General features: G+C 40.5%; 1 protein-coding gene across 1 annotated transcript in view; it reads left to right on the top strand.

Annotated features, from left to right (window-relative positions):
- Positions 1–9,326: 9,326 nt before the first annotated feature.
- SLC16A10 (solute carrier family 16 member 10) overlaps positions 9,327–26,213 on the top strand; it is a 61,646-nt gene continuing 44,759 nt past the window's right edge. Inside the window, exon 1 of the mRNA XM_054280162.1 lies at positions 9,327–9,705. Coding sequence (XP_054136137.1) covers positions 9,327–9,705 — 379 coding nt within the window. The remainder of the gene's footprint in view (positions 9,706–26,213) is intronic.

The following is a 26,213-nucleotide window of genomic DNA, read 5'->3' as shown; positions in this document are numbered from 1 at the left end:
GGCTTATGGTGGTGAAAATGGAGTTATACATGGGTCTGCACCTGGCAATTTGCTTGAGAAATCCAGAATTAGGAACTCTGTGTCTCTCTGCATCAGCAAAGCTTTGAAATGTGGGAGATGGAGTTTGGATACAACCAGACTAGGCTGATGTCTAACCAGAGAACAGACATCAACCTTCCTGTGGCAACTAGTGCTTCCAGTCAATATCTCCTCACATGTTGGTCTCCAAAAGGAGGCTGACAGCTCGTCTTTACGAGAAGCACACATCTTGACTAGAAAAAAATCTCAAGTCTACTTCTCACACTGATTCTGCACATCAGGAAAAGCAAAATGGGAAAAGTTCTACTCAAATCCCTTTGGAGGTTACCTTAGAGTATCAGTCCTACTGAGCAAGTTGAAGTCAAACACAAGGTTGGGGCTTTTTGTAAGTGTATGTAGTTCCAGGCTATGCTTGGATTTATTGCAGAACTGAAAATCTGCTTTTTCCAGCCAATAGTCCTGCAAAGTCATACTGAAACCAAAAAATACTGTGTACTTTGGCAGAGGTATTACCAGCCATAAAGATCTGGCAACTGCAGCCTGTGTAACAATCTTGCTAATTGTATTTAAATTGGAGTGGATCAACCCTTCTAACACTGAATAAAGAACTTTATTTTTTCCCAAGGAGAAAAGCAGACAGGAGACTGGATGTATACAGGTGAGCAGGGTTTTAACAAGTGTTTCTGCAATGAGGTTTGACACCAGGTTAACTATTCCCATTTGCTATGTGGGTGCAAGTTATTAGATTGCATAAAGTAAAAGATGGTCTAAAGTTAAAGCTCTGTAGTAACCCCATAATAATTCATGTGCAAACACAATTTAAAGGTCTGTTTTTACTCCATAATCATTCATATATAAACAGTTTTAAGTGAGAATAGTTGCTTTTCTTCTTTAACTTTTTCCACGTCCCTGGAATATTAAGCTAGCTCATGAAAAACAAAGTCCTCTTGAATATATGAATATATAATGGTATATATAAGAAAGGGTTGGTACTACTTTAACTTCCTGCTTTTCTACTGACTGGTGGCAGCACATCCAATATCCTGCAGAAATGCAATTAGAAAAATGTCTTAAGATCTAAGGAACTACCAAGTTACAGTGTCTGGGAACAAAGTGGGTCACTAAAGGTCAGCAAACATTCCTTCTGTAAAACTAAGGGCCCCAGGTTATTTTTAAGATCACCTCCTCACGTTGGGGTGGCTTTCTTCGTGGGAGTATAAGGCATATTTTGATAATACAGAAACCTGAGATGACTTAAAGATTAATAGTGTTATTCTTCATAGCAAATTTACCTCAAGTAGAAGAATTGTACATAATTTAGTACACAGTGTTCATGCCCAGTCAGTAGCATTATAGGTCTCATTAATTGTAAAATCCTGTTAGTACACAGCAGTATCCTTCAGTAAATTCCAGCAAAGTGAATTCTGGAATGACGATAGCACTGCCTGTGCATGGTTATAAATCAGATTTCTAGGTGTCTGGGAATTATTAATGTGGTTTAAGTGGCTTGGGTTTATATTGTCTTATTGCTTATTTGGCCCAATTTGAACATGCAAGCTTTCCCTCAGAGGGTGGTTCTCTGTGTACTGCATTATTCAAACAGTTGGCAACTTCTTAAAGGTTTAGATGTTACTTGAATAGCTTACAGGAGTTGAAGGCTTTTAGTAAAATAATTAGGTGGAGTGTCATTTCATTTTAAATATTACTATCCCAAGGAGTTTAAATAAAATGACCTTGATTTCACGCTGATGAGAAAAGGAGGGAAGTGTTCTCTTCAAAATGTTTCTAACTAAAATACAAGACACAAACAGACATCTAAATGGTTAGACCTTTTATATACTGAATAACTCTGCCTGAAAATGGATACTGCATCTGTTATGTCACAGTGCTGTGATCAGAAGCTTCTGTATTGCAAAATCTTTATTTTAAACAATTGGGAAGATTATTATGATGATAGAGAAAATTGACTTAATTTTATCTGTCTTAGGGAATGCATCTAGGATTCCCAGAGAGGAATCTTAGCCTATGTGCATCTCTTGAGTCACAAAAAATGCTGTTTCAGAGGGAGGACAAAGAGCACCTGGGAGCCACTGAACCTGAACTATTCACATGTGGCTTTCAAATAAATGCTGCACTATGAACGACCAGCCATAAGGTAACCTTGTACTCCTCATGGGTGAGACTGGCCAGGGGTAGCACATTGTCCTGCTCAGCCCAAGTAATAGGGAGGGCAGTTTAAGATTCCTTAATGAAATTAATTTGTGTGAATATATGCTGTACTAGAAATCTTTCTGTACTAATTTATTTTATTTTTGTATGTAAAGTAATGGTTATCCCATTAATCTGGTAGGGAGGGATTTTATCAGAGTATAAATAGCAAGTGCAGGGCCTATGAATGTGCTTACTTTTAAACAAGTAGTATATTTTTACTTAACCACAAAGTAAATACATATTTAGAGGAAGGCCACTGATACAGGATTTATTTAACTTTTAAAAAATCCCTGTCAACAGAAGGATTAATTTAGTTCTGCTTTTGAAAGAGAGGAGATATTTAATGGTGCTAACAAGAATTGTTATGTTTATTTCACAAAACACAGTCATAGAAAACTAATGTTGCATTTTCACACACCTTTGTTGAAATCTATTTTACCCATATTACTATGTATTAGATGAATTGTGTGTTAAATAACCCATAAATTGGAAAAAATTGAACCAGAGAGAGTATGTTTTGGTTTTTTTTTTACTGACCTGCAAAATATTGGATTTTTCTTGTGGGATACGCAACTTCAAATTCAGGATTTCAGATGATAGTTGAAAAGTAGATGTAGACTGAGAGCAATAGTTTAGAATTAAAAAAAGAAAAAAGATAATATTTGTTAATCTTTCACATATTAAAGAAACTCTTCATGAGTAGAAAAACAGAATGGAATTAAGTCCTTCTGAACCAGCTACAAAGTAAATGCATGAAATTATATACCATATATTTTATGTCCAATATAGTTTAAATACTTCCATGCAAATATGTACAGCCCGAAACTATTCTTTGCTGTATTTAGTACCCCTGTAATTATAACAGTCTTAAAATGTCAGATTTTTTTAAATGTTGTATTTCTCAATGGAAATCTGTTCAATTTGCAAAGGCAAGTAGACTTTCTACATGGAAGGCTTTGTTAACAGTTTTCATATGCTTTAATATTTGAATTGACTCACTTGGATACACAGTTTTGCTTACTTAGTTAAGTAAAATGCTGACAGTGTTGTAAATCATACCTTGAAATGGGGCCACTACCACCTGCCAGCCTTTGCTACAGCCTTTAATACAGAAACGCTTTCAAAGGGACAAACGGACAATGGCGATCAACAAAGTTAATTTAACTTCCATAGAAATTAGAATTCTTAAAAATCAAGTCAGCAAGATTAGTGTCACTTCTTTTCCTGGTGGTTTTTCACTCCAAATTAGTACTGTCAGAGTTAGTAGTTTTTTTCTTTTTCAGCTTTTTGCAGCCTGAAAAATTAGCTGAGTGGCCACTGAGCAACCAACTAAAATCTGCTTCTGGACAACAGTCTGATTTGGTTGATTTGGTAAAACATTTACTTCTCGGATGCTCCAAACTTTTGTTGAGAACAAAATTGAGTTCTTGAGATTGCAGAGGTGGTCTGGAAGATATTAAATCTATATAAACAAAGGAAGGAACTCTGAGGTGCTTAGATCCTGTGATAATGCAGGCAATATGAAATACTTGACCTGCGCAGTGGTACCAAACCAAGCCTGAAGACGGCCTAAAACAATGGCTTGAAGCAGTTCCTGCTCATTTGAAAGAGATGTTAACTTTGAAGCTGAGGGAGAATGCTGCCAGCACTGTTAGTTATTTCACTGCCAAGAGAGGTGAATGATCATGCTAGGACAATGTATTCTTCATGCTTCCTCATTTAGCAATAGGATCAAAACAAATTCCATATATGAGGTCAGAATAAAAATTATCTTAAGATGTTCTTCAACTTAATATCCATGAGCAGGACTAATTTCACCAAATTTTAGGTGTTTAGAGTTCTCACTTGTACATCTAAGCTAGTCATCTGGGCTCCTTCACCATCACTCATAAATGTTAATGTTTGAAGTAATTTGCACCCCTTTTCCCACCTACCAACACTACATAGATGACATCCCTGATCAGATGTTCACAATGGAGATAGTGACAAGGTGGACTAGAGAAATCCTGCACTAAAAGTCTGCCATCAAAAATTTATCTTTGTGCAGCTGGGGATTGGCAAGGGTAGAGGGCTTTGATTGGTAGTGACTGCCACTTTCTTTCATTTGCTCACCTTTAATAGTAGCGGTTATGTGTCAACCACATTCCAGACAACAGCTGGTCAAGTCCCATCCACTCTTCACTGAATGATAAACTGAACCTGAATTTAATTCTGTAAAGGAGCCAGACCTGAGCCATAAGGCGAACTTAAAAAAGGAAGATGTTAAATCTGGAATTGGTATTTTAAATAAATGCAGAAGTGGGAAGTGGATGTGTTGCTTTTCCTGAGCTTCACCACTTAGACATTTAGTCTACTTTGTTTCCCTTTCTCATACTGGTTGGAATTAGGAAGGATCCTATATCTTGACAACTAATAGCTGTCTAGAAAATTTCTGCTGTAGGTATTATCAAATTTGGGTTAGACACTTTGAACAGTAAACAAGTAAAATCTGTGGGTTTTGCCTTTGAAAATGTGACTCAGCTGCTCAGCAGTCAGATGCAGCCCTGGTAGCTCATACGACTCAGCTGGAGCCCAGTCTGAAACATCAGTAGAACATCCTGTCTGGCTGAGAGAGGCATAAACACTGCTCATTGAATAGCATTTAATCAAATGTTGATCTTCACGTAGTTGGCGATACCATATGTTTTTGTGTTTTAATGGTTATCCTGTTTATCTCATCTTTCTGACCTAAGTCCAAATCCTTCTCCTGAATAGGTGTCTTAATAATACTAGCTGAAAATTAAAGAACAGAAAGGCTTAATCATTAATATCATGCACTAGTCTAACTGGCCACAAGATTTTATATTAGCCTCATGTCCTCTCTGCATAGTTCCTTTCTTTCTTGGATTTGCTTCTACTGTACTTGTTGAAAATTTGTGGCAAAGTTAGGCATCTTGCTGAAGACCTTTTTTTTTTTCTGGATGATGTAGGCATACTGTTTTCATTGATTACAGTACAAATTCTAATCAGACCAACAGAAGAAGGAAGAATTAATCTCTCTGAACATGTACTCTTCAGGCTTGACATTCTGTGCACTTTTGTGGAATACTACATGATTTTGAAAAGCTTTAAAAATAAAATGGTTTATGGAAAAGCTGTCTTGGTGTGTCACCAACAGCATGCTTCAACAATATAGCTAATTTTTTTTAAGTCATAGGTAATTGAAATATTCTTTATGGTCAAAGAAAATGCTGCCTGTGAGAGCTACTGAAGTCTTGGTCTATTTTCAATAGCTTGTGAGAAAGGGAGTCAATGTTTAATGGGGAGCTGGCTAGAATTTCAGATAGAGTTGCAGAAGATGCCATTTCCTGACCCCTGGGGTTTTTCAAAGTCCACAAATGATAGGGCAAATTCCTCCTTTGGCAATGGTCTTTTATGTATTGATCCTAAAATAGGCACAGCCTAAGTACCACCATGGCAGATGTCTGTTGCAGAGCATTATGTCTTTTGTGCATACAATTGCTGTTTGTTATCAGCTGTAGGGTATTAATAAAACATGTAAAATAATCACATTACCATAAACAGGAAGGAATCTTAGACAAACCCAAGGCTTTCCTCACATCCCATTCTCAGCTTATCCATAATCTCTTGGGTTTTTTTCCACTTTTCTCTCTTTTTTCCTGTTAGTTTTATGTTTTTTTTCTTTTTATTTATAACAACAATTTAGCTGAAACATATGTAGTTATCTATATATGAAGTATAGCTTCTATATCTATGTAACCTCTTTATTTTCACTGTTTTATGGTGATTATCTCCTGCTCATCTTCCCTCTTTTTCCTTTTCAACTGTTTTTCTTGTGAACATACAGGGCTCAAACATACAGAGCCACAAAGGTAGCTTTCCTTTTACATACTTTTCCAGAGTTAGTATTATTTTTTTTCAAATAATACTTCTAAAATTCTTTGATAGCAGTAATTTAAACAACAGTGCTTTCATTGTGAATCTTTGGGGTTACAAAAAACCAGAAATCAAAAACTTCAGAAATCAAACTGCAGTCAAACCTGCCAATATTCTGTTTGCAAAGTACATCTTCTATGGAATATCTGACTATGAAGAGTGAGATTTTATTGTTCTTGTTCTTGGGAACTACTAGGGAAATAGCTGAGATCTCAAGAGACCTCTCTCAAAAGGGAAGAGGCTTAGCTATTGAGAGGAGCAGAATGTACCAAAGAGGTACAAAGTTTCTCTAGATACCTACTTAAGGCCTGTAAAGGAAGACCTCACAAGCTTAAATTTTTTAATATATAAATATGACATATTTTTTTAGTTTAGCTAAACAGCAATAGGACAATAAGGTACAGAACATTGAAGAAGCATTCAAAATAGTTATAGACATCACATTTACAAAAACTGTATGTTCTGGAAAATCTGATTTTCTGACTATGCATTCCCAAATGTGAGGAGAAAGGGAAAATAATTTGTTCATACTAATCGGGGTATAAGAAACTTAATGACTAGGAAATAGAATCTATTTTAAAAAATGCACCAAAGTGGAAGCTGCACATAATATGTTCATAAAGGGTTTTCTTAAAGACACATCCTTTGTCTTAAAAAGTGGGGGAGTCATAGTAGTGTTTATAGGAAACACGCAAATGAAACTGCAGTACATAAATATTACCTTGAAAAAATACACAGAGAAGGAATTAAGTCTTGAGCTTAACTGAACACTGTCCAAAACGGAAAAAATATGTGGCAGTTCCCTCGAGCTGATTTGACTTTCCATCATGAACTTCACAGGCTCCCATTCAGGACTCCCATCTGAGGAGTCTCACTAAGAGTTAGAAACTTATCTAAGAATTTGTGGAGCCATGACCCCTTGGATCAGCCACATTAAGACCCAGTCTTGGATTTTACCCTTGTTTATTTCTATGCAACTGAAAGTTTATTAAGTTAATCGTTGCTGACACACATAAGAAAGATAGAATCTGAAACTAAAAAAGCTTTGTTTGCTCTGTCATAACTGTTCAAAAAAAAGTTAAATTGTGGTGGAGGAAGCTTTAATTATTGTAAGAAAGCTCAACAGATTTAGAAAACAGCTTCTGGACAAAGACTTGGTGGAGAATGTGAACTGTTAACTTTTGCAAGTTAAATCACTTATGAAACATTTTGAGCATAGTTAAGCTTATCATAGGCTTGGGGTTTTAATAAGCATCCAGACTTCTTCCTTGGGGGGAACAGATGTGTTTTTCAGTGGTCGGCCAAATAGTCTCTCTTTGCTCTGACAATCATTATGTATTTCATGGAACTATATTGTGTTTCGTTGCTGGGCTTTTATTTTTTCTGAATTCCACTGCTGTATCTTTATGTGTAATATTTTCATGTTTAACTCAGAAGGGCACGAGTAACAAGACAGTGAATGCGCAGCAAGATTAGTGCACCTATAAAATGCACTCCATTATAATCACAAATGTATTCAACATCGTTATATGGTTTTCTTTCTTTAGCTACTACTACTTTTCATGTGGAAAGCAATGTGTGCTGAGCCAGAAGACATGTTCTTAAGAAGCTGTGCTTTGTTTTGGACTAAGCTTTGTTTTTCCATGTGGCCACTGGCAGGTAAAGTGGGGAAGGTGATTCAGGGATAAAAAAGGAAGAAGAGGCTTTGGCAGGCAGGCTGGGGAGTTGGATGCCACAGTAGGCATAGCAGTAGCAGCCCAAGCTCTCAGGGAAGAAATTGGGATGGTGCATAAATGCAAGAGGATGCTTTGAGCCCTCCAAATCTCACAGGGAAGGACAGAGCATTCAGATTTAATCTGCTGATTTTCTTTCAAGAAGCTCTCTTCCTCATCAACCCAAAGTGCTCAAAACGTACGTAGCTGCCAAACAGCGGAACAGATGCGCGTCTGCAAGCTTGGAAGCAGGATCATGAATCCAAACTTGTCATTTAACACTCCTGACCTGTGCTTTTCCTATCCTCTCACTTCCCTGGCTGTGGGGAGGAAAGGTCAAGACTTGATGCCTCTGTGCAAATGGGAAACATGTCAAGAGCTGTGCAGGAGCAAGCACTTTCTCTTCCTTTGCTAAAAAGGAGCAAAGACAACTGGGCAGCAGCAGTTCGCGCACGGTGTCCCCTGGCACAGGGTGTCCCGAGAGGAGGTGGACAGCTGTCCCGGAGGACAGCGGATGCCCCGAGGGCCCTGGAGCCGGGCGCCTCCATGCGGGGCTGGCAGCCCTTCCCGGGGCAGGAGGGTGGGCACTGGAGCTCCGCAGGGGCCAAGGGCGCTGGGCAGGGCCGGGAGCGGCTCTCCCCGCGCGTGTGGCTGTGAGGGTGTGCGTGTGTGCCGGAGGGTGCGCGTTTTGGGGCGGCTTCTCCTTATCTCCTTGTTGTTTGCAAACGGCCGGGGCGGGAGTTTCAGACCTTTCCCCCTGGCCCAGCTGGGGCGGGACACCGCTGGGCGCAGCTGCCCTGCCTCGCGGGGAGCGGGCAGGGCCCGGGAGGGGGGCCAGGGGCTTGTTTACCGCTCTGCCGTACCTGTGTGCAGGCTCGGGGCGCTCGCCCGCCTCCCGCCCCTTCTCGGCGGCCGTTAACCGCTGACTTCCAGCCTCGCCCTCCGCTTCCCCGCTCCCCCTCCCCGGGCGGCCGCCGCACCGTGCGCTCGCTGCCGCCGCCGCCGCCACGGCGCGGTCCCGCCCCGCTCCACCCCCTCCACCGGAGAGCCAGAGCGGCGGGCGAGGTGGGGGGGGCCCGAAGAGGAGCGTGGCTTCGCCTGCCTTTCCCCGGCCCCCCTCCCTCCCTCCCTCCTCCCCTCCCGCGGCCAATCGGCGCGGAGGGAAGCGCTCTTGTCGCTGACGCCCCCGAGGGAGCCCCCCTTTTAAAATAAAGCGGCGGCGGCGCGGCGGGAAGAGGGGGGTGTGCGCTGGCCTCGCTCGGTCCCGCATGCCGGCGGGCGGACCGATAAACAGACAGAGCGAGCGCCGCAGGATGCCCGCAGCCCCCGCGGCCAGGGGCTGAAGCGAGCGGGGGACGAGAGGTCGCGAGGAGAAGTAAAAGGAAGGCGGGAGTGGCGCGCCTGGAGGGTCTCACGCCCGCTCCGCGGATGGCGCCGGTGAGCGAGCAGCTGGAGCCGCAGGGCGCGGGGGCAGACCCCGCCGCCGCCGCCGCGACCCCCCTGCCCGGCCCGCCGGCGGGCGAGGAGCCACGGCGGGAGAACGGCGGCGAGTGGCGCCCCGGGAGCGGCGAGAGCGGGGCCCAGCCCCCGGCGGCCCCGGCAGAGGAGGCCCCCGGCAGCCCGGGCTGCACCGGGAGCGCTGCGGCGCCGGAGCCCCCCGAGGGCGGCTGGGGCTGGGTGGTGATGCTGGCCGCCATGTGGTGCAACGGCGCCGTCTTCGGCATTCAGAACTCGTGCGGGGTCCTCTTCGTCTCCATGCTCCGGCTCTTCGGCAGCAGCGACGACAAGCAGCTGGTCTTCAAAACAGGTGAGGGGCGGCCGGGAAAGGGCTCGGGGCGGCTTCCAGCCCGCTCCGCCTCGGGCCTTCCCCGCCTGCAGCTCGGGCGTAGGACGTGCCCCGGGGTCCCGGCCGGGGGCTCTCGCTGCCGGCGGTGTCCGAGCCCCGGGGGCCGCAGGAGCGAGACCCCTCTGGAGGGCCGGGCCGGAGCCTGCTGGGGCACTCGGGAATACCCGCGAGGGGAAAGGCCGCTGCCCCGGCCGGGGTGCACCCTCACAGCCCTGCTCCCGGCAGCACCTCCGGGGTGTCGGGGGAGAAGCTGCGGGAGAGGAGCAGGTGTGCTCCCGCTTCTTCCACCGCTGCATCTTTAGGCATCTGCTGTTGTGCGTTATGGGTTACAATGCACACTTCTGGTCGCAGAAACCCTTATTGCCCTGCCCCCGTTAGCCTAAGGTTAGCCTGAATCAAGATCAATTAAGAGTGGAGTATAGTGACACTTAAAATGTGTCGAGAATGGGCTTGACAATTTCCAAACCCGGCATTTTGATGTGCAGATTTGCTGCTGCAACCAGTGTCATGCAACTCACCGGTGACGTTAATGATATTTACTAAACTTTAAAGACATTAACAGTCCTCTCACATGTTACTGATCTAAAGCACTTTAGGCACTAAGTGTCAATTAGTTAAGAGGTGAGCATGCATTCTGTTTTATTTTATGTAAGTTTTCTGTGGAAAGTGTCTTGTGCTCTGACTTTGTAAGTTGAGAAAATGCAGTTTTTGGCCCTTGGCATAACAACAATTGAAATTAAGGGGCAGAATGAAAATTATATTTTATTATAGTAAATAATAAAGTTGACTTACGTAAACGATTGCTTCGTGTTAAATTATTAAAATGAAATACTGAAAAATAAACTGTCTTTTATGTTTTTGTTAATTTCTTTAAAAAATATCTAGCCTTGCAGACTTGTAAGCCATCTAGAAAAGTTTTCCAGTACAGAGTGGGTGTTACAGACCTTTGGAAATTTATGTCTTCCTTAATACTTGCATAGGTGGGCCTAAAGTTGAGATGTTAAGAAGTTAATTTTCCTCCTGCAGCTTAATAACTATTTTTGTCTGAGGCAGAAAATCAGGGCAGGTGTTTAGACTGAAGTAGGAAAGCTGAAAAGCTGTGGTGGAGCATTAAGTGATGTCCTCTCCAGCATTTAAACAGCTTGCAGTGATGTACAAGGTGTATTCCCCAGTGTTCTTGAGCTAGGAAGATGGGAAGCTACGTTTGCACGTCAGGCTGTTTCTCAGAAGGGAAATGCACATCCAGAAGTAGGTGCCTAGGCTCCTTAGCCTGCACAGGAGAAGAATGAGATTCAGAGAATGTGCTGTGAACATTTGCGTGCTGCCCTGGGAGCTCCTGGCCAGCCAGAAGTGCATGAGCAAATGGGTGGCTGATACCCTGCCTGCTCATTGTGGGGAAGTGTAAAAATTGCTTTTTCTGAGTGTCTGTTCGGTAGTAACAATTTCTCAAAAATTGTCTTGTACTGAAAAAATAAAAAAGGTCTTTAGGTGGTAGTGCAGTAGTCAAAATAATCAACAAGAGAAAATTTTCAGCCTATCTCCTGCCTTCCAGAAGAGTAATTGCATCACTGATGTCTAAGTGAGGCGAGATTGTGGGTGTGCTTCGCTCCTGTTTTTGAAGATTTGCCCAATTGCAGAAAACAGAGGGGGATGGGGGGGTGGGGATTTGGAACCTGCCTTTAGAGCCAACGTTTGCATCCTGCTTAGAAGAGCAGGAAGAGTTCTGAGTCCTGGATATAGCCAGCACCTCCTGTATTGCTTTTTAAGTAATGTGAGGGGGAAAAAGTAGTTACAGCTGCACTTTGCTTTGTCAGATGTACTCTGGTTTGAGTAATGCAGAAGGCACTAATTCTGCCTTTTTTTTTTTTTTTTTTTTTTAATCTGAATGGGTTCAAACTGGGGGAAATGCTGCTAGATAGCTGCCTTCCCTAGATGACTTGTGTGCATGTGAAGGAGGACTGCAAATACATGGAGTCTCCTGTAAACAAAAGCACAGCAGATAAAAAACATTCCTTTCCTTTCCCTTCCTGAAAGTACCTTGATGAGTTGGGGTACTGGAAGGGAAAAGTCACTTATGATTTTAGTGTTAGAGAAAAGTTTAGCCTGATCATTCCCATGGTATTGATTCAAATACTTAATCTGCTGAGTCTCTTGTGTTTGGACTGATTGCAACTCAAACCTGGCAGTGGTAACTGAGTTAGTCAAGTTTAATGAATTGGAAAACTGGAATTTGTAATGAAAGTTTTCTTGCTGTGGGGCTTTGCTTTGGAAAGCAAAGTTTAATAGTCTAATCCTTCTGGAAAAAAATATTCCTCTAATATCTGAAATGCTGCTTTTTTGAGAGGCATGAGTATTCCAGTTAATTTCTTTAAGGACCACAGGTGTCTGTGGAATTTTGCAGTTGATCCACAGTACCAAAGAATTCAGGTCTGTTAGTTGTTTGGGATTTATTTTTTTGGTTTTTTTTTTTTTTTTTTTTTTTTTTTTTTTTTACTACAAGATTGCTTAGCTGTTGCCAAGAGCACATGTGTTGCCAGAGGTTTTTGTGTGCCTGCTCTTTTGAGACCAGTCAGTAGTCATCTCTTGCCTGGTGTTTTTCCTGAAAAAAGTAATTAAGTAGGTTATAATAAAAGCTGCTTTTGGTATCTCTTAATAACATAGTGTAATATCTTAAAAGTCAAAATGCAAGGCAAAATGGGAGGGCATTACATATCATAGGCTATGCTAATTTTGTTAGTGTTAGGAGATGGGTGGGTGTTTTTCAGTGTGAAAGGCAAAAAGGGAGGAGGCAGAATGGAGGAAGATGTAGTCAAGAAGTAACTCTGCCTTGCAGATGGGGAGTGGAAGAAACCAAAAGAATGAGCAGGGCAGTTTTACAGCATGCAGCATCAGCACTGGATAAATAAGTTAAAGAAGTATTATTAACATTGTTGCTGGATTTAGGAGTATTGATGGAAAAAACTTGTGGTCATAGAGGGTTCAGAAATTCCTTCAAGGGACACCTTTTTATGAAAAAAATTTGAATGTAACTAGTACACAGTATTTTGGTATTTATATTAGCAAAAATCAAATTTCTTTGCTTATGTAGTGCACTATATAAGCAATTCCATTGTTTCCTTGTGTAGCCATTTTTTGTTCAAAAAGTACTTGATTCACAACTCCAGAAGAGGAAAGGCCCCTAGTGTAAGTAAGTATAAAACTTCTAGAAAGGTGTGCCTGAAGTCTCAGGAAACTACTCTGTTCATTGTTTATAGTTCATTGTGTTTGAGAAACGAGTTGGGTGGAAAAAAAACAATGGCAATGAAGTGCAGGAGGCTCGTGGTCCTTGGAAATAGGGCAGACCTAGCTGGCCTCTAGTGTTTAAATGGAATTGTAGTCTGGTCACCCTTGAAGGGAAAGGATTTGGTCCAGACCAGTCCAGGGTCTGACAGGAAGAGCACTTGGTTCCTTTCCCTATTGGAGTTGTCACATGGGGATGAGGGGCACTGAGCCAGTCCTGTTGTTATCTCAGATATTTGTGTGAGCCCCATCTAGTCCTGTGTTTTGCTCTCTTGACAGTTGCCTCTGTTGTATAGGTTTTTATGTGCATATGTACCCATACTTGGTTTCAAAAGGCAAATAAATTTTATGATTCTAGTCTAGGATTCTAGGCAACAGAGATAAAAATGGTAGGTTTCATTAAAAAAAAAAGAAGATAAAATTACCAGTTCCACTACTTAAATTGCTTCTATGTTTTGCAGTGTTTGCAGCTGTTCTATGATTTGAAGTACTGGTTCTGTAACTCCACTGGATTTTTCTCTCATGTGCAAATACGCCTGTGAGTACAGGTATCACCTGCACAGGGAACATGTACTGCTGTTAGAGTTCTGCATCTATGTGTTTGCTTTGTTAGCCAGTGTTCCTGGAAAACACCCCCTCACCTTGCCTGGACTGGTTATCTGTGTGCTTGTATGCCTCTGGGCTTGGCTCTCTTAGGTGCAGCCTTTGGTGACATATCTGCATATCAGCATGATTGATTGGCTGCCTCAGCACTGTTGGCACCATCACAGCTCTTGGCCCTGGATTGCTGAGAGTTTGATAGGGCAGGGAGGAGAATTCTGATTTTACTTTCACATTCAGGCTGTAATTCAGATACTGGGGAGATAATGTTGAATGACTACAAAGATCTACAAGAGATAATTTCACAGGAGAGTTTGAAGTTTTCCTTTACTCTTTTCTACAATCTTTTGATATTGTCCTGAGTTTTCCTCCAGAGATAAAGACCATCAGCAATTTTGATATAATTCAAGTCCAGTTGTGCCCTTCAGAACCACACTTATGTTTCTAAATCTATGGGCTGCTGTATCCAATAAACTGGGAACCTTGGCAGGCTGGACCTGTGTCACGTGGCTTATGAGAAAGCAACTGACTTTTCTTTTTAAGAAGTAGTAAGTCAAATTTGGAACACAGAAGTTATCAGAGTACGCAAGTATAATTTGTGTGAGGTACAAGGAAGTGTATAACTGTATAACAGCTTGGTGAATAAGGGTTACATTGGAGTGGAGGATGTAGTTCCCCAAAAAGCTGGACTTCAGTTTTGAACAGAAAAATGGCTACACAAGGAAACAATGGAATTGCTTATATAGTGCACATGATTATCAGTGCTGCTGTAGTCTACTTTCCTTCTCATGTTTGCTTGGCTGCTGAAACAAGAGCAGTGAACCAACAGTGAGTTCTAACCTGAAAACTAACGTGATGTATAAATAAGTGTTTCATTTTATTCAGCTGCAGTCATTTTTGTATTCCTTTGACTGGCATTGTGATTATAAATACCTATGTAAATGAAGATTCTGGAGTAGTTGATATGATGATTGGGTCAAACTGGAAAGTTGAAGGCAATTTCTGTAGTATGCTGTCTTTGTTAAGACCAGAATGACTAATACCACTACTGTTTTTGCATGCACACATGCAATGTCTTTGTACCTTTGGAGCATTTCTCTTGTAGTCTTGTCAGCTATTCTGCAGAGTGATTACTTAGGTTGTATTCTTGTGAGTTTTTTTTCTTTATATAAAATTTCACATTGGTTAGGTTCTTCCTGTTCCAACTGCAGGTTAACTTGCAACAAACAGCTTTGTTAGGGAAAATAATCTTCCTAATATGCCTGAAAGCTAGTTTCCAGTTAATTTTTATGGTTTTCTTTGGGGGTAGTACTTGAATTTCATAGTGATGAAACATCCCTCTAGAATTCTAAAAATGATTGGAAATTGTCACTGCTCTGCATTAAATCCACGTGCCTCAAGTTATGAACTCTGGTGTGCTGCCTGTCAGAGAAAACTATATCCTCTAAAATCTCCTTCATGCAAATCCACTGAAATACTAAGTTTTACTGTGCTCTACTCATGACAGTTTTGTTGCATGTGAAATACATTTCATATTCCAATGTTATTTCTTTCTCAATATCTCTGTTGCTCTAACTCTCTGTAATGTAGAGAAGAAAGGTACTGTGTCGTTTTACAAAATGAGGCCTTGCTGTTTTCTGGCATGAGTGATGTACTCTAATGACATTGTGCTGTCTATTTTGCATTATTTACATAACATAATGTTTTTCTTGCTGCTTATTATTAGTACCTGCAGTCAGTGAAGCTTAGTTCACTTTGAAGTTTTCCAATGTGCATTACTCCTTGCTCTTCAACTTTGTTTTGTTTCATTGGTCCCTGTAGTCTGTTCAATGCCATCTTACTCATCTGTTTTTTGGCTGCCATTCTTTGAGGTTTCTCAGATCCCTTCCTCATTTTTGAGTTGCCTTAAATAACTGCTGTTTAAAGGGGAAGTTAGCAAAGTCTGTAACATTTTTCTTAGATTTAGCAAGTTGTACCCATGCTTAGTGTTTGCCTATCCATAAACATGTTTTCATCTTTCAACACAGTCTGCTTGCCTCTGGACACTTTCCATTTCCTGATAATGTTCAATTTCTTTTATCATGATTTCTTTAGCCTCCTGAAAGGAGTGTTATTGAAGGCCATCTTGAAGTTTAAATATTATTGAGTTACTAGTCTTGAATGAAGCACTGTTCTTAAACTATGATAGCATAATATGTATATATGTCTATTTACTCTTAGCCAGTCTGAGTTAGAGATAATAACAAACTCTAGCCTCTGCTTGGAGCAATGTCTACTAGAGCAGGCATCTAATGACCTTGCCCAGTTGGGTTTTGATCCAAGGATGGAGACTCCACAGCATCCAAAGTGCCAGTATTTGGCTACTGTGAGCAAAGAAGATTTTTCTTATCTTTAAATGGAATTTTCTCTATTTCAATTTGTGTCTATTGTCTCTTGCTTCTCGTCAGAACACCACTGAGAAGAGTTTGGCTCATTCTCTTTACATCCTCTTATGGGGTATTTGTGCATGCTGAGCTTGCCCCCTGCAGCCCTTCCTGCTTGAACCTAACCAACCCCATATCTCTGCATCCCCTTGCTGGTTTCACAGTAGTAATCAGACTGCCTGCTCCTGCCTCCTTCCAGGCTTTTGACACTTGAAGGTCTCAGAGAAGATGAAGTCAATCCATTGTCACCTCCAGTGTCGTGCTTTGTGCTGACCCCCTCCCACCTTTCCCTCACCTGGTAACATAAATACTGGTAAATAAAATACTGGTGCAGTAAATACTGCACCAGCACACACCTCCTCAAGTGTCTGAGTGCCTGCTGCCTGCCACACTCTTTTAATAGCATTCTGCACATCAAAGATCATGCTTTGAAATGAGAAAAATCTTCAGAAAATTCTAACTTTTATTGCTGTGTATTGCTAAGGAAAACAAGGATTTTCAATAAGCATCTATAATGCTCATCTATAATGCTCAGCAAATAATTACCCAATTTGAAGTTGCTTCTGCTCTGTGAACTTCAGGGAAGGAGATGCGGTGATTACTTGCATCCAGGCTAATGTAGCACTGATAATATAACTGTCTGGTTTTAAAATAGTCTTTGTGTGAAGGAATGATATAGCTTCTTTCTTATGTCCTCCACACACTTTTTTTTATTCTTTAATTTTGTGAACAAACCATGCAGCCTTAGACCACTGCAGTTCAACCTTCAGCAAATATGTACAGAAAGTACAAGATCACGAGGGAATGTTTTCTCAGAATTATCCTATCTGTTTGCATTTCAGAAATATAATTTATTACAATAGCAGCAGCTCTGTTTTGGATATTGCCTTTAATTTTTGTGGGAACTGGATAGGAATGGCTGGTTCTAATAGCTAAATTAATAGCAGCCCTTTAGTAAGGATGGGACCAATTTAAAAATGATCAGTGCTAGTTTGTTCCCACACACAGGAAGGGAGTACTGGGATGTTGATTACAGTCTCTGTTATCAGCAGCATGTCTATAATCCCATGGAACATGGTGTCACTTACACGGTAGGGACTTGTACTTAGACTGGAAGTTGTAAAGTAATTTCCTTGCTGCCTTTTTTCTGAGTAAGCACAAATAGTGCAATCTTTGGCTGTTTATCTTCTGGAGTGTGTTTTACTCAGCAGAGCTGTACTTTATGTATATCTTCCAAGTGCCAAATATTTTTTTTCTTCTTTTGCATTTTTAAGAACATAGATTGGAGGAATAATAAGTAATTCAAAACATGTTAACTATTAATTTAATTTTCTTAGTCTCTAGCTGTTTTCCTCTGGGAAATGATTTGTAAAACATGCAGTAAAGATTGTCTTCTGACTCCTAAACTGGGTTTTAGCAATTTTTTTCAAGATGCTTCAATAAAAACATTGCAAATAGGAAATGCATTGAGTAAATAAAATAAGTCTTCCCACTTCATTGTAAAGAAATATATTGATATTGGTACCATGTAATTTTAGCTGTATTTTATCAGTGCTGGGACTGAGCAAGGATAAAACACTATGATATAATGTTCTAAATAAACTGTGATCTTTAAGCTTTTGCAGTCTAGAATGAATGAACAGTCCTTTCTTTTGGAGCAAAACACAGCTTTCTTAGTGGCAAGTTCATTATATGAAACCGTATGGAGCAGTGTTCTTGTGTACCAGGTAGGAAAGTTTGTTTTGAAGAAAGAAAAACCAAAAAAACTCACTTCATTTAACTACAACATCAAAAGAGATTGTTCTAATTAGAGATGTCCTAGTTTTAGCACTTCCTATATTGCATTGAAAGCTTAAGAGTTGAAGAATTCAAGAGGAAAAGTGCAGGTTAGTATTCATTACCAAGTGATCCCGAGTGAGTTGAGGTGTTGGAGGTGGGCTGTATCTTTGGAGACTTTTGTCTGTGTTGTCTCTGATGTCAGCACTCTAAACCTGCCTGTTGTCCTTGGGCTGCCTTCTGTGCCTTTGCCTTGAGTGGTTTCTGTACCCAGGTGTGTGTCTCTTAGGGAGCTGCTCAGTCTGCTCTAGATTAGAGTCTGGGTGGCAGCAAAGCCGCCTACAGTGAGCAGTCGGGCAGCAAGGACATGGGTGTAAAACCAATGGGTTAGCATGGTCCAAGGAGGCTGTAGCTCTTGTCCCAAGAGTTGGAAGCACTAAGTGTGCTTGGGGTGAACAGCCAGGGCTGTCTAGGACAGTAACTTGATCCTGTGTTGTAACTGAAGGTGCTGGGGTTGGAACAATCTCAATGAGTTCCACTGGTCACACTAAGCCTGTTTGTTGTCAGTGTGCTCCAGTTTGGTGCATACTGTAGTAGTTTCAAAGTGGTTGGAATTGGCTGATGTGATCTGCTTCTATACAGTGCTGCTTGTTTTTATGAGAGGAAGGAAGGTGTGGTAGCAGTGCCTTACCTAAAGATGCTGTTAACCTCAAAGCATATGAGATTGAAATTGAGACTTGACCTGTGGTGCATATTTTGGACATGACAATGGTATGTGTCATGGTTCAGAGTAACAGCCTTATCAGAAAGTTGATTTAGTACGGCTAGATAACATTTTTTTGAATCTTGAGTGTACTATTTATATGATGACTTTTGGATTCTCCTTCAGTTTATCTGTAAAAATACTGCCTGTGGCCCTTGAGTTCATTGGATTAAGTTGTCATGTGTGTGACAAAACTGAAGGTAATGCACTTTAGAGAAAGCCTTTATGATCTTGGCACACAAAAGGGAATTTGAAGTTGCCCTTTGTTCTTTTATAACTTCAAGTAATTTCTTACCTTTGAAATATTTATTTAGCTTAGGCTCTTCAAAACCCAGCATTGCATTCCAGACTTGAAAGAAATTAGAACTCTCAACTTATAATTTCTGCCACAGCTGGGTACTGGCAGTGATCTAGAAAATTAAATCAACACTAGGACATTTTCTGGAAGCTTAAATGTGCAAGCCTGGGATGTGTTTTCTAATCCTATCAGAGTAACCCCATTTGTTACAAATTGAAGCATGAAGCATTATCAGGGTTTTACGCCTCTGTACATATAAAAGTATTTTGTTCATAGTGAAGCAGTTTAATGAACATTTAGTTTCATGCAGTGAAATCACTGACCCTTGGAGGTGTGTGGGGGGACTGGGACAGAATTAGGTAAATTAGTGGAAAGGCTGGAGTAGAACTGCACAAAATTGGTATGGATGATGTTAGTCTTTGTATGCAGTCAGAAGTTTAGTCAGCATGGCCCCACTTTAGTGTTCTTTTTTTTTTTTTTGCTTTTTCTGATATTAGGCAAAGAAAATGGTATGTGGCATGCAATTTATGCAACCTCATGCTGCAGTATTGATCTTTTGTATATGTGTTTTAAGGCATTTAACTTAATGTATGTTATGCTCAGTCTCTGCATTGAGGTCTGTGCCACCAACTGTATACTGTATTAATTACTTTTCTATCTGAAATATTTCAATATTTCTGTCAATATTTCAACAGTTGGTCAAAATATTTTAAAATATTTTGTAGATAATTTAGCTGTATTTACTAAGGATAATTGTATTGGGAAAATAAAGGTCAAGAAAGGTGGATATTCTACAAACTACTCTGCTGCTTGTTCTTTGGGGTACTGTCTCTGAGCAATTGAGATTTCTTTTCTATTGATGTGGTATCTCACTTACCAGTATTCCAGGTGCATATTTTCCTGATCAGAGTAGGTAAGAGAGGTGCTATACTATAAACAGTAAACTTAAAAGCCAGGTGAAAAATTTTCTCATGTCTGTAAAACTGCCTCCATCTGGACCTATGCAATTGTTCCAGAGTTTCAGATAAAAAACAATGTGGCTTTTTAATGGGACAGCATTCCTTTAGGTGTTTTGAGTTAAGAATCAGAATGGAAAGGATAGAAACTTAGAACTTGTAGCAAATTTTTGTATTGAAATTATGTTGTCTTCTGAAGGTGATAAATCTTAGCATTTCTCACAGCTTGCTGTTTATAGGCAGTGTGAATTCTCTGGAAACTAAGTGCTAGTTCTTTTGGGTGGAGTCTCAGCCTGAGAGATTGCTGGTCAGTGTTTATTGTACAAAAGACAGGGATAATATGAACAGCATTCTTAAAATGAAAAGACTTTATTTTTATCAAGACATTGCTTTTACAAAAGACGGGTAGGGCTTTGCTTCTTCTTCATCTTTGCAGAGATCTGTAGAGTGCTGCATGAGCTGTTCTGGAATTCCTCATCAACACATTTACTTGGTTTTTTGAAAGAGAAGATTTTCTGTGACTAAGATACCTCAACTTGGTACCTGGCTACTGTTTTTCTTTTGTGTGTTAAACTAAAATGTGAAGTAGGGGAGGCTCAGTGGACTCTAAAAGATAATTAGAAGTGGTCATACTTAGAAATGAGTAAGGTGGACAAGGTGACCCCAACAGTCACCATGTGCCTGAGAGCATTGTCCAAACTCTTCTTGAGGTGTGTCAGGCTTGGTGCTGTGACCACTTCCATGGGGAGCCTGTTCCAGTGCCCAGCCATCCTCTGGGTGAAGAAGCTTTTCCCAATATCCAACCTAACCCTCCCTGGCACAGCTTCAGGCCATTCCCTCAGTCACCAGAGTGAAGAGATCAGTGTCTCCTTGTCCTCTTCCCCTCATGAGAAAGTTGTGGACTGCCATGAGGTCTCCCCTCAGTCTCCACCAGGATGAACAAAGTGACCTCAGTCCCTTGTCAGATGGGGCTTCTCCTCTAGACTCTCCGCTATCTTTGTGGCCCTCCTTTGGATGCTCTCTAACACTTTATACCCTTCTTAGGTTGTTGCAAAGATGCACACAGGACTCAAGTTGAGGCTGCCCCAGTGCAGAGTAGAGTGCGGCAATCCCCTCTCTTGCCTGGCTGGCTATGCTGTGCCTGATGCACCCCTGGATAGGATTTGCCTTTCAGTTTATTTGCTTTTTATGAATTTTAAATTGCATGACAGAAAAATCACAGGGGCCATGAACTAACTTTTTTTCTCAGGGTCTCCATTCCATTGTTGTCAGAACTACTTCCTATCTTGTGTGCAAAACTTATAGCTTGGGAGTGGTGAATTCATTTTAAGGTAATCTTGCCACCAAGTGTGAAATTATAGAATGATTTAAGTCCTTTTTTCTTGAATAAGTGGCTGAAGTGGCCAACCTTTTAGTGAAGTGTTGGGTGTAGTTTTGTGTGAAGCAGACATCAATTGAGTTGTGGGATTAACAGTTAGTGATTGGGGAAGTAAATGAATGTTTAGTGGGAGGCTAAGAAGTAGTTAAAGAATGGCTTAGCAGTGTTTACACAAAGATTTGTGAAGTTCAAGACTAGAGTAAATGCAGGGGAAGGAAAAAGGAGCATCCACTTGTTGTTAGGGCTAGTGCTTTAAGCCACTGTCCATTGGGAATGCTGCATCCACACTGATTTGCTTGTTCATGTAAGTGCTTGTCTTCTAAACTGACTTGTACTGCTTCTGATTACAGCTCTGCTTGGTTGGCATTCTTGTTTGCGTGGCAGTTACTTTTTGTCTTTAGCTACCTCTCCATTTTTTATAAAGTAATTTCATAATTGTAAAGCACTTTCCTGTGTGTAATTGGTTTAGCTTAGAGGGTCATAACTTCTGTGAAATTCTGTAAGTAATGAATTTCAGTGTAGTGTAAGACAAGGGTACTGCAAATATTTTGTGATAGAAGACCATGGGCTTTTAGACCTGGTCTGTTCATATGCTTGCCTCCAATTTAAGGAGAGTTTCAAGTATTATATGTATATTTTTTGCCCTCAGTAGTTATATCTGGCCTGTTTTAAAATAATGGGTAAACTATATATAGTTGTTCCTCTGCCTTACCTTTTTTCCTGTTTTTATCTGGGTCACTATGGGAGTGCTGAAGCAAATGTGATGGTTGGAGGGTTTTTAATATTCTGAAAGGCATGATATATATTGAGGTGAGACACAGTCTTCCTAAATGGCATAGGTGCCAGTCATTCAGTGATGCTTGGCATCACACTGTACCAGTAATGTGTGTTTTGCTTTCATTAGTAGGTTTTTTTGTGTTTCTTTGGGGTTTCTTTGGGGTTTTTTTGGGGTTTTTTTGTTGGTTTTTTTTTTTTTTTTTTTTTTTTTTTTAATTTAGCTTTGCTCTGCTTGTCTCTGTTTGTTGCACTGGATCGCTGGGTGACATTTTCAGGCAGTGATGCAAGTGTGGTGTTACACCTGGAGAAAACTGGCAAGGTGTGGAATTCATCTGGCAGATTATACTAGCTGGAGGTCTGTGGAGTACATTTAGAGGTTTGTGGAGAGTTACTCAGCTGGGCAGATGCCAGCTTTTAACTTTTGGGTGGGCTGAAATTCTACAGTTAACCCAAGCTGTGCTGCCTAGATCTCCACTGCCTCTAGTGGGAGCTTTGACTCCTCACTCACACAGACATCCTCACTCGGGTGCTTTCACATGCAACTGGAATCCAGCTCCAGGTGTCCTGTAGAACACCAAAAAATGCTGTCTTACCTTATGAGTACGTGGTACATCTTTGTGGACTTTGCTCTAACAGTATCTGCAATGGCACATGCACCAGTCCATGCTACTTAGAGTTCACATTTACAAACCTGGTTAGTTGGATATTTAGGGGACTATTGCTAAAGTTATCTTTCTTTTGAAGGTTTATCAGAGCTTGATAGGATCAATACAGAAAGCAATGCCCCATGGAACTCTTTGATGCTCTGATCTTGTATGTAGTCAGTAATTTAACTCTATTTGCTGATGGGTCTTCCATGTGATGTTATATGATCTTTACTTCATGGCTTATGGAAAACAGGCTGATGCTGACTTCGTAGCTAACACTTTGAGTGATTCTTGAAAGGTAAGTTCATTTTGTATTTGGAATGCTTAAATTCATTTATATAACTCCCAACAGTTAGACTGTAATTATAGGTGTTGGATCCATTTCAGCTGTTTCCGTATATGAGGTAGTTGTAGGCAGCTTTTCCAGGTATGTTTGAGTGGTTTCTTGATGAGCAAAGTTAGGCTACAAAAAAGAGTAAAAAAATGAGTGTGAAAACATGCAGAAAGTTGAAGTAGTTTACCAACCAGTACTGGGTAGACCTGTAAATCTTGTTCTTGGAGGCGAGATAGAGCTGCTTGGTGTGTCCTCCCCACCCTCCCACTGCCCTTTAACCTTTTTGTTTCCAGTTTTGGTCTTGGCATGGTTATAGAGCTGCTGGCAGACACAGATGCCAGCCAGTCATGTCCTGTCTCTGGGAGAGGGAATTTGTGCTGAGTCCCACATTTGGTAGAAGTTGGAAACTGCAAATCGCTTCCTCTCTGAACCAGTGCATTGCTTCTCTGAAATTTGTCATGGCAGGACCTAATTCTTTGCCAAAGTATCTGAGAGATGCCAGTTGGTACCTGCCATTCAATTTTTTTTAAGTGTTGGCAGGGCTAATATGCTATTTGAGGCTTCTCAAATGCGTTAATTGCATCTCAGGAGGATAAGCAAATATTTGTAAATTAAATTTGGCATGTTTTTTAGGAGGAAGCTGTCTAATAGGTAAATAACCTAACTAGGTTTTAGGTGGATATATCCAAGTACAAGTGGAATCATTCTGGTAATGTTTTTTTCTTATTCTAAGGAAAACACTTAAGAAGACCTTGCAGTGGTTAAGACTTGGAGGTATTTAGCTGTAATAAGAAATTTGTAGTTACTCTTTTGTTGGTATTAGAGATTAAATAAAACAATAGAAAAATTCAATCTGAAAGCCTAGACATTGTTTGCTGACCTCTTGATGTAAAAAAACCTGATTATAATCCCATTGGTACTCACTTTTATATATGCTCAGTATATATTATATATGAAAATGTTTCTATTTTGTTCTTATCATTTAACTTGAACATTCTGCCTTTTTTATGTTGGGAGGCTGTGTGTGTTTGATGTTTTGTTTTTTTGACTGGTTTGTTTTTGTTTTGTTCTGTAATTCTCTTAGTTTCCCTTGAAATAGACCAGTTGCTATGAAAATATTTTGGAATAGCATGCTGCCTGGTTTTGACTTAAACAGGTGTAGGCAACCAGTGGCACTGCTGGGTATCTGCATGGAAATGAAGAGCCTCTTCCTTCTTTTCCTAACAGTTATTGTCTGCATATGGGCAGTATCTGGAAAGATCAGTGCTGCTCTGTTACAAAATGGCTTGAAGAATAATTTTGGTTTTTTCCTTCCTGAAATGGTTCAGATTTCTCCTTAAGAATGTTATCTAGACAATTAATCTCAAGATTTTGCTGTGCTGTTCATCTTCAGCAGCAAATTGTCAGGTCTCCTGAGTTCCTGTGTGTATCAGCTCTCAACACTTTACTGATGAGAATTGCCAAGATGAATTCTACTGTTTCTATTTGCAGCTGTCTGCTTCTCTGAGCTCTCGAACCAGAGGAGAAATGCAGGAAAATGGAAATACTCTTCTGTTATTTTGATAGTTTTACTACTCTTATTACATTTACTTTTAGATTCCTTACATTAAATGAGCTAAGATGTTCTCCACTTTCGACTGGAAAGCAGGAAATGTAGAAGTAACACTTAATCCAATTAATGTATTTTCCTGCTCTGATTCATTGTGATGACTCTGAGCATCTGGTGGTAACTGAGCATGAGCTGCTTAAAGTCACAGAAACCCAATTCCTATTATTTCTGCTCATTGAAGAGAATAAATTAATTACCAGACACTAATCTTGGGATAATTGCTTGCTGAGCAGGAGATCTTAGCTCTTAAAGAAATTAGTTTTGTAAGTTTATGGATCTGTCAGAACTAGTGAACTATTAAAAAAAGGCTAACCACAAATGAGCTGCAGCTGAGTTTTCAGTCTTTTATTCTTGACTATTGTGGTTGAACTTTGCAATATATGTATTGGAGAATATGTAGTGGAGAAATATATGTAGTGGAGATAAACGTTATTCATTCCCCTTTGTTGTAGCTTAGTCTCAGCCAAAACTGGGACTCCCTTATGAGTTTTACTATTATCAACTGAAGTTTAAGCTGCAGACTGAAATTTGTCAATGTTTCTGGCAGTACAATGGTGGGAGGTATGTGCAGTAAGATACACTATGTACTGCTGGTTTGAATGACCAAACCATTTTGGGTTTGAAGTGATGTTATTTTGGGTTGGTCCTCTGATTTGGACATAGATGAAGGCATGTGCTTTTTAGCTCTAGACGGTCTACCAGGTGACATTTACATCAGTTTTCCTTATTCTCCTTCTTTTGACATGACTTAGGCATGTTAGTATCCAAAATTCTTTCTGACTCCTTCATAACTGTGTGGCCTTGTGATTTATGGCTTTAGGGTATTGGTATTTGAAAGTCATGTTGCTTTTCACTGGTGGTCGTACTGCTTTGCCTTTGGAGAGCAGCATGAGGGAGGTGTTAGGAGTCATCATTCGTAATTCCTGCTCAGTGGCATTGACCTCACTGGAGTCTTCTACTGGGTCTGGGAGCAAACATCCTCCCCCACACATATATCTGAAAACATTCAGAGCCCAAAAATACCTAGATAAGCAAGTAAGCCTCAAATACGTGTAAAAATTTTCTCTGTAGAATAAAATGCCTGCTAACTAATTTTCAAAACCTTTTATTTGCAGGATAACTAAGGAGTACTTTAAGGGCTCCTGCATCTTTGTCTTGATGGGTATTTTTAATCTCTGTAGATTGCTGCTATGGGCAGTCAATGTGTTGTTTTGAGGCTATAAAAATCTGTAATTCTCTTTCAAATTCCTATTTTATATCTGGTCTTTACAAATAACAGTATATAGCCATTCAGATTTTTTTATGCTGTTTATTTTAATGTTTAATACATTACACTTGATCAAAACCCCACAGGAATTCTGGCAAAGTGATAACAATATCCTGGGTTACTCTGATTGGAAGTAATTGTTTCATGCAATATGTTTCTGCCTGTCAGTGGGAACTGCACTTCTGTCCTATAGTCTCTATATTGCGGGATCTCTGGAACTTCCTCAGCTTAAAGAAGTAAGCTTTATTTATTCTCCTTCCGTTTATTTTAACTACTGTCAAAATATCAGGATATAGCAGACTTGTCATATAAGGACACTATTACTGATATTCTTTAGGGACAAACTGTGATCCCAGTAAGTT

This window comes from Melozone crissalis, unplaced genomic scaffold (genome assembly GCF_028551555.1).
Source record: "Melozone crissalis strain CALT ecotype California unplaced genomic scaffold, PUWL_Pcris_2 ptg000027l_1, whole genome shotgun sequence".
In the NCBI taxonomy this organism is placed as follows: Eukaryota; Metazoa; Chordata; class Aves; order Passeriformes; family Passerellidae; genus Melozone; species Melozone crissalis.
The sequence above is the reverse complement of the archived record's forward strand: the minus strand, read 5'-3'. Positions and strand labels throughout refer to the sequence as shown.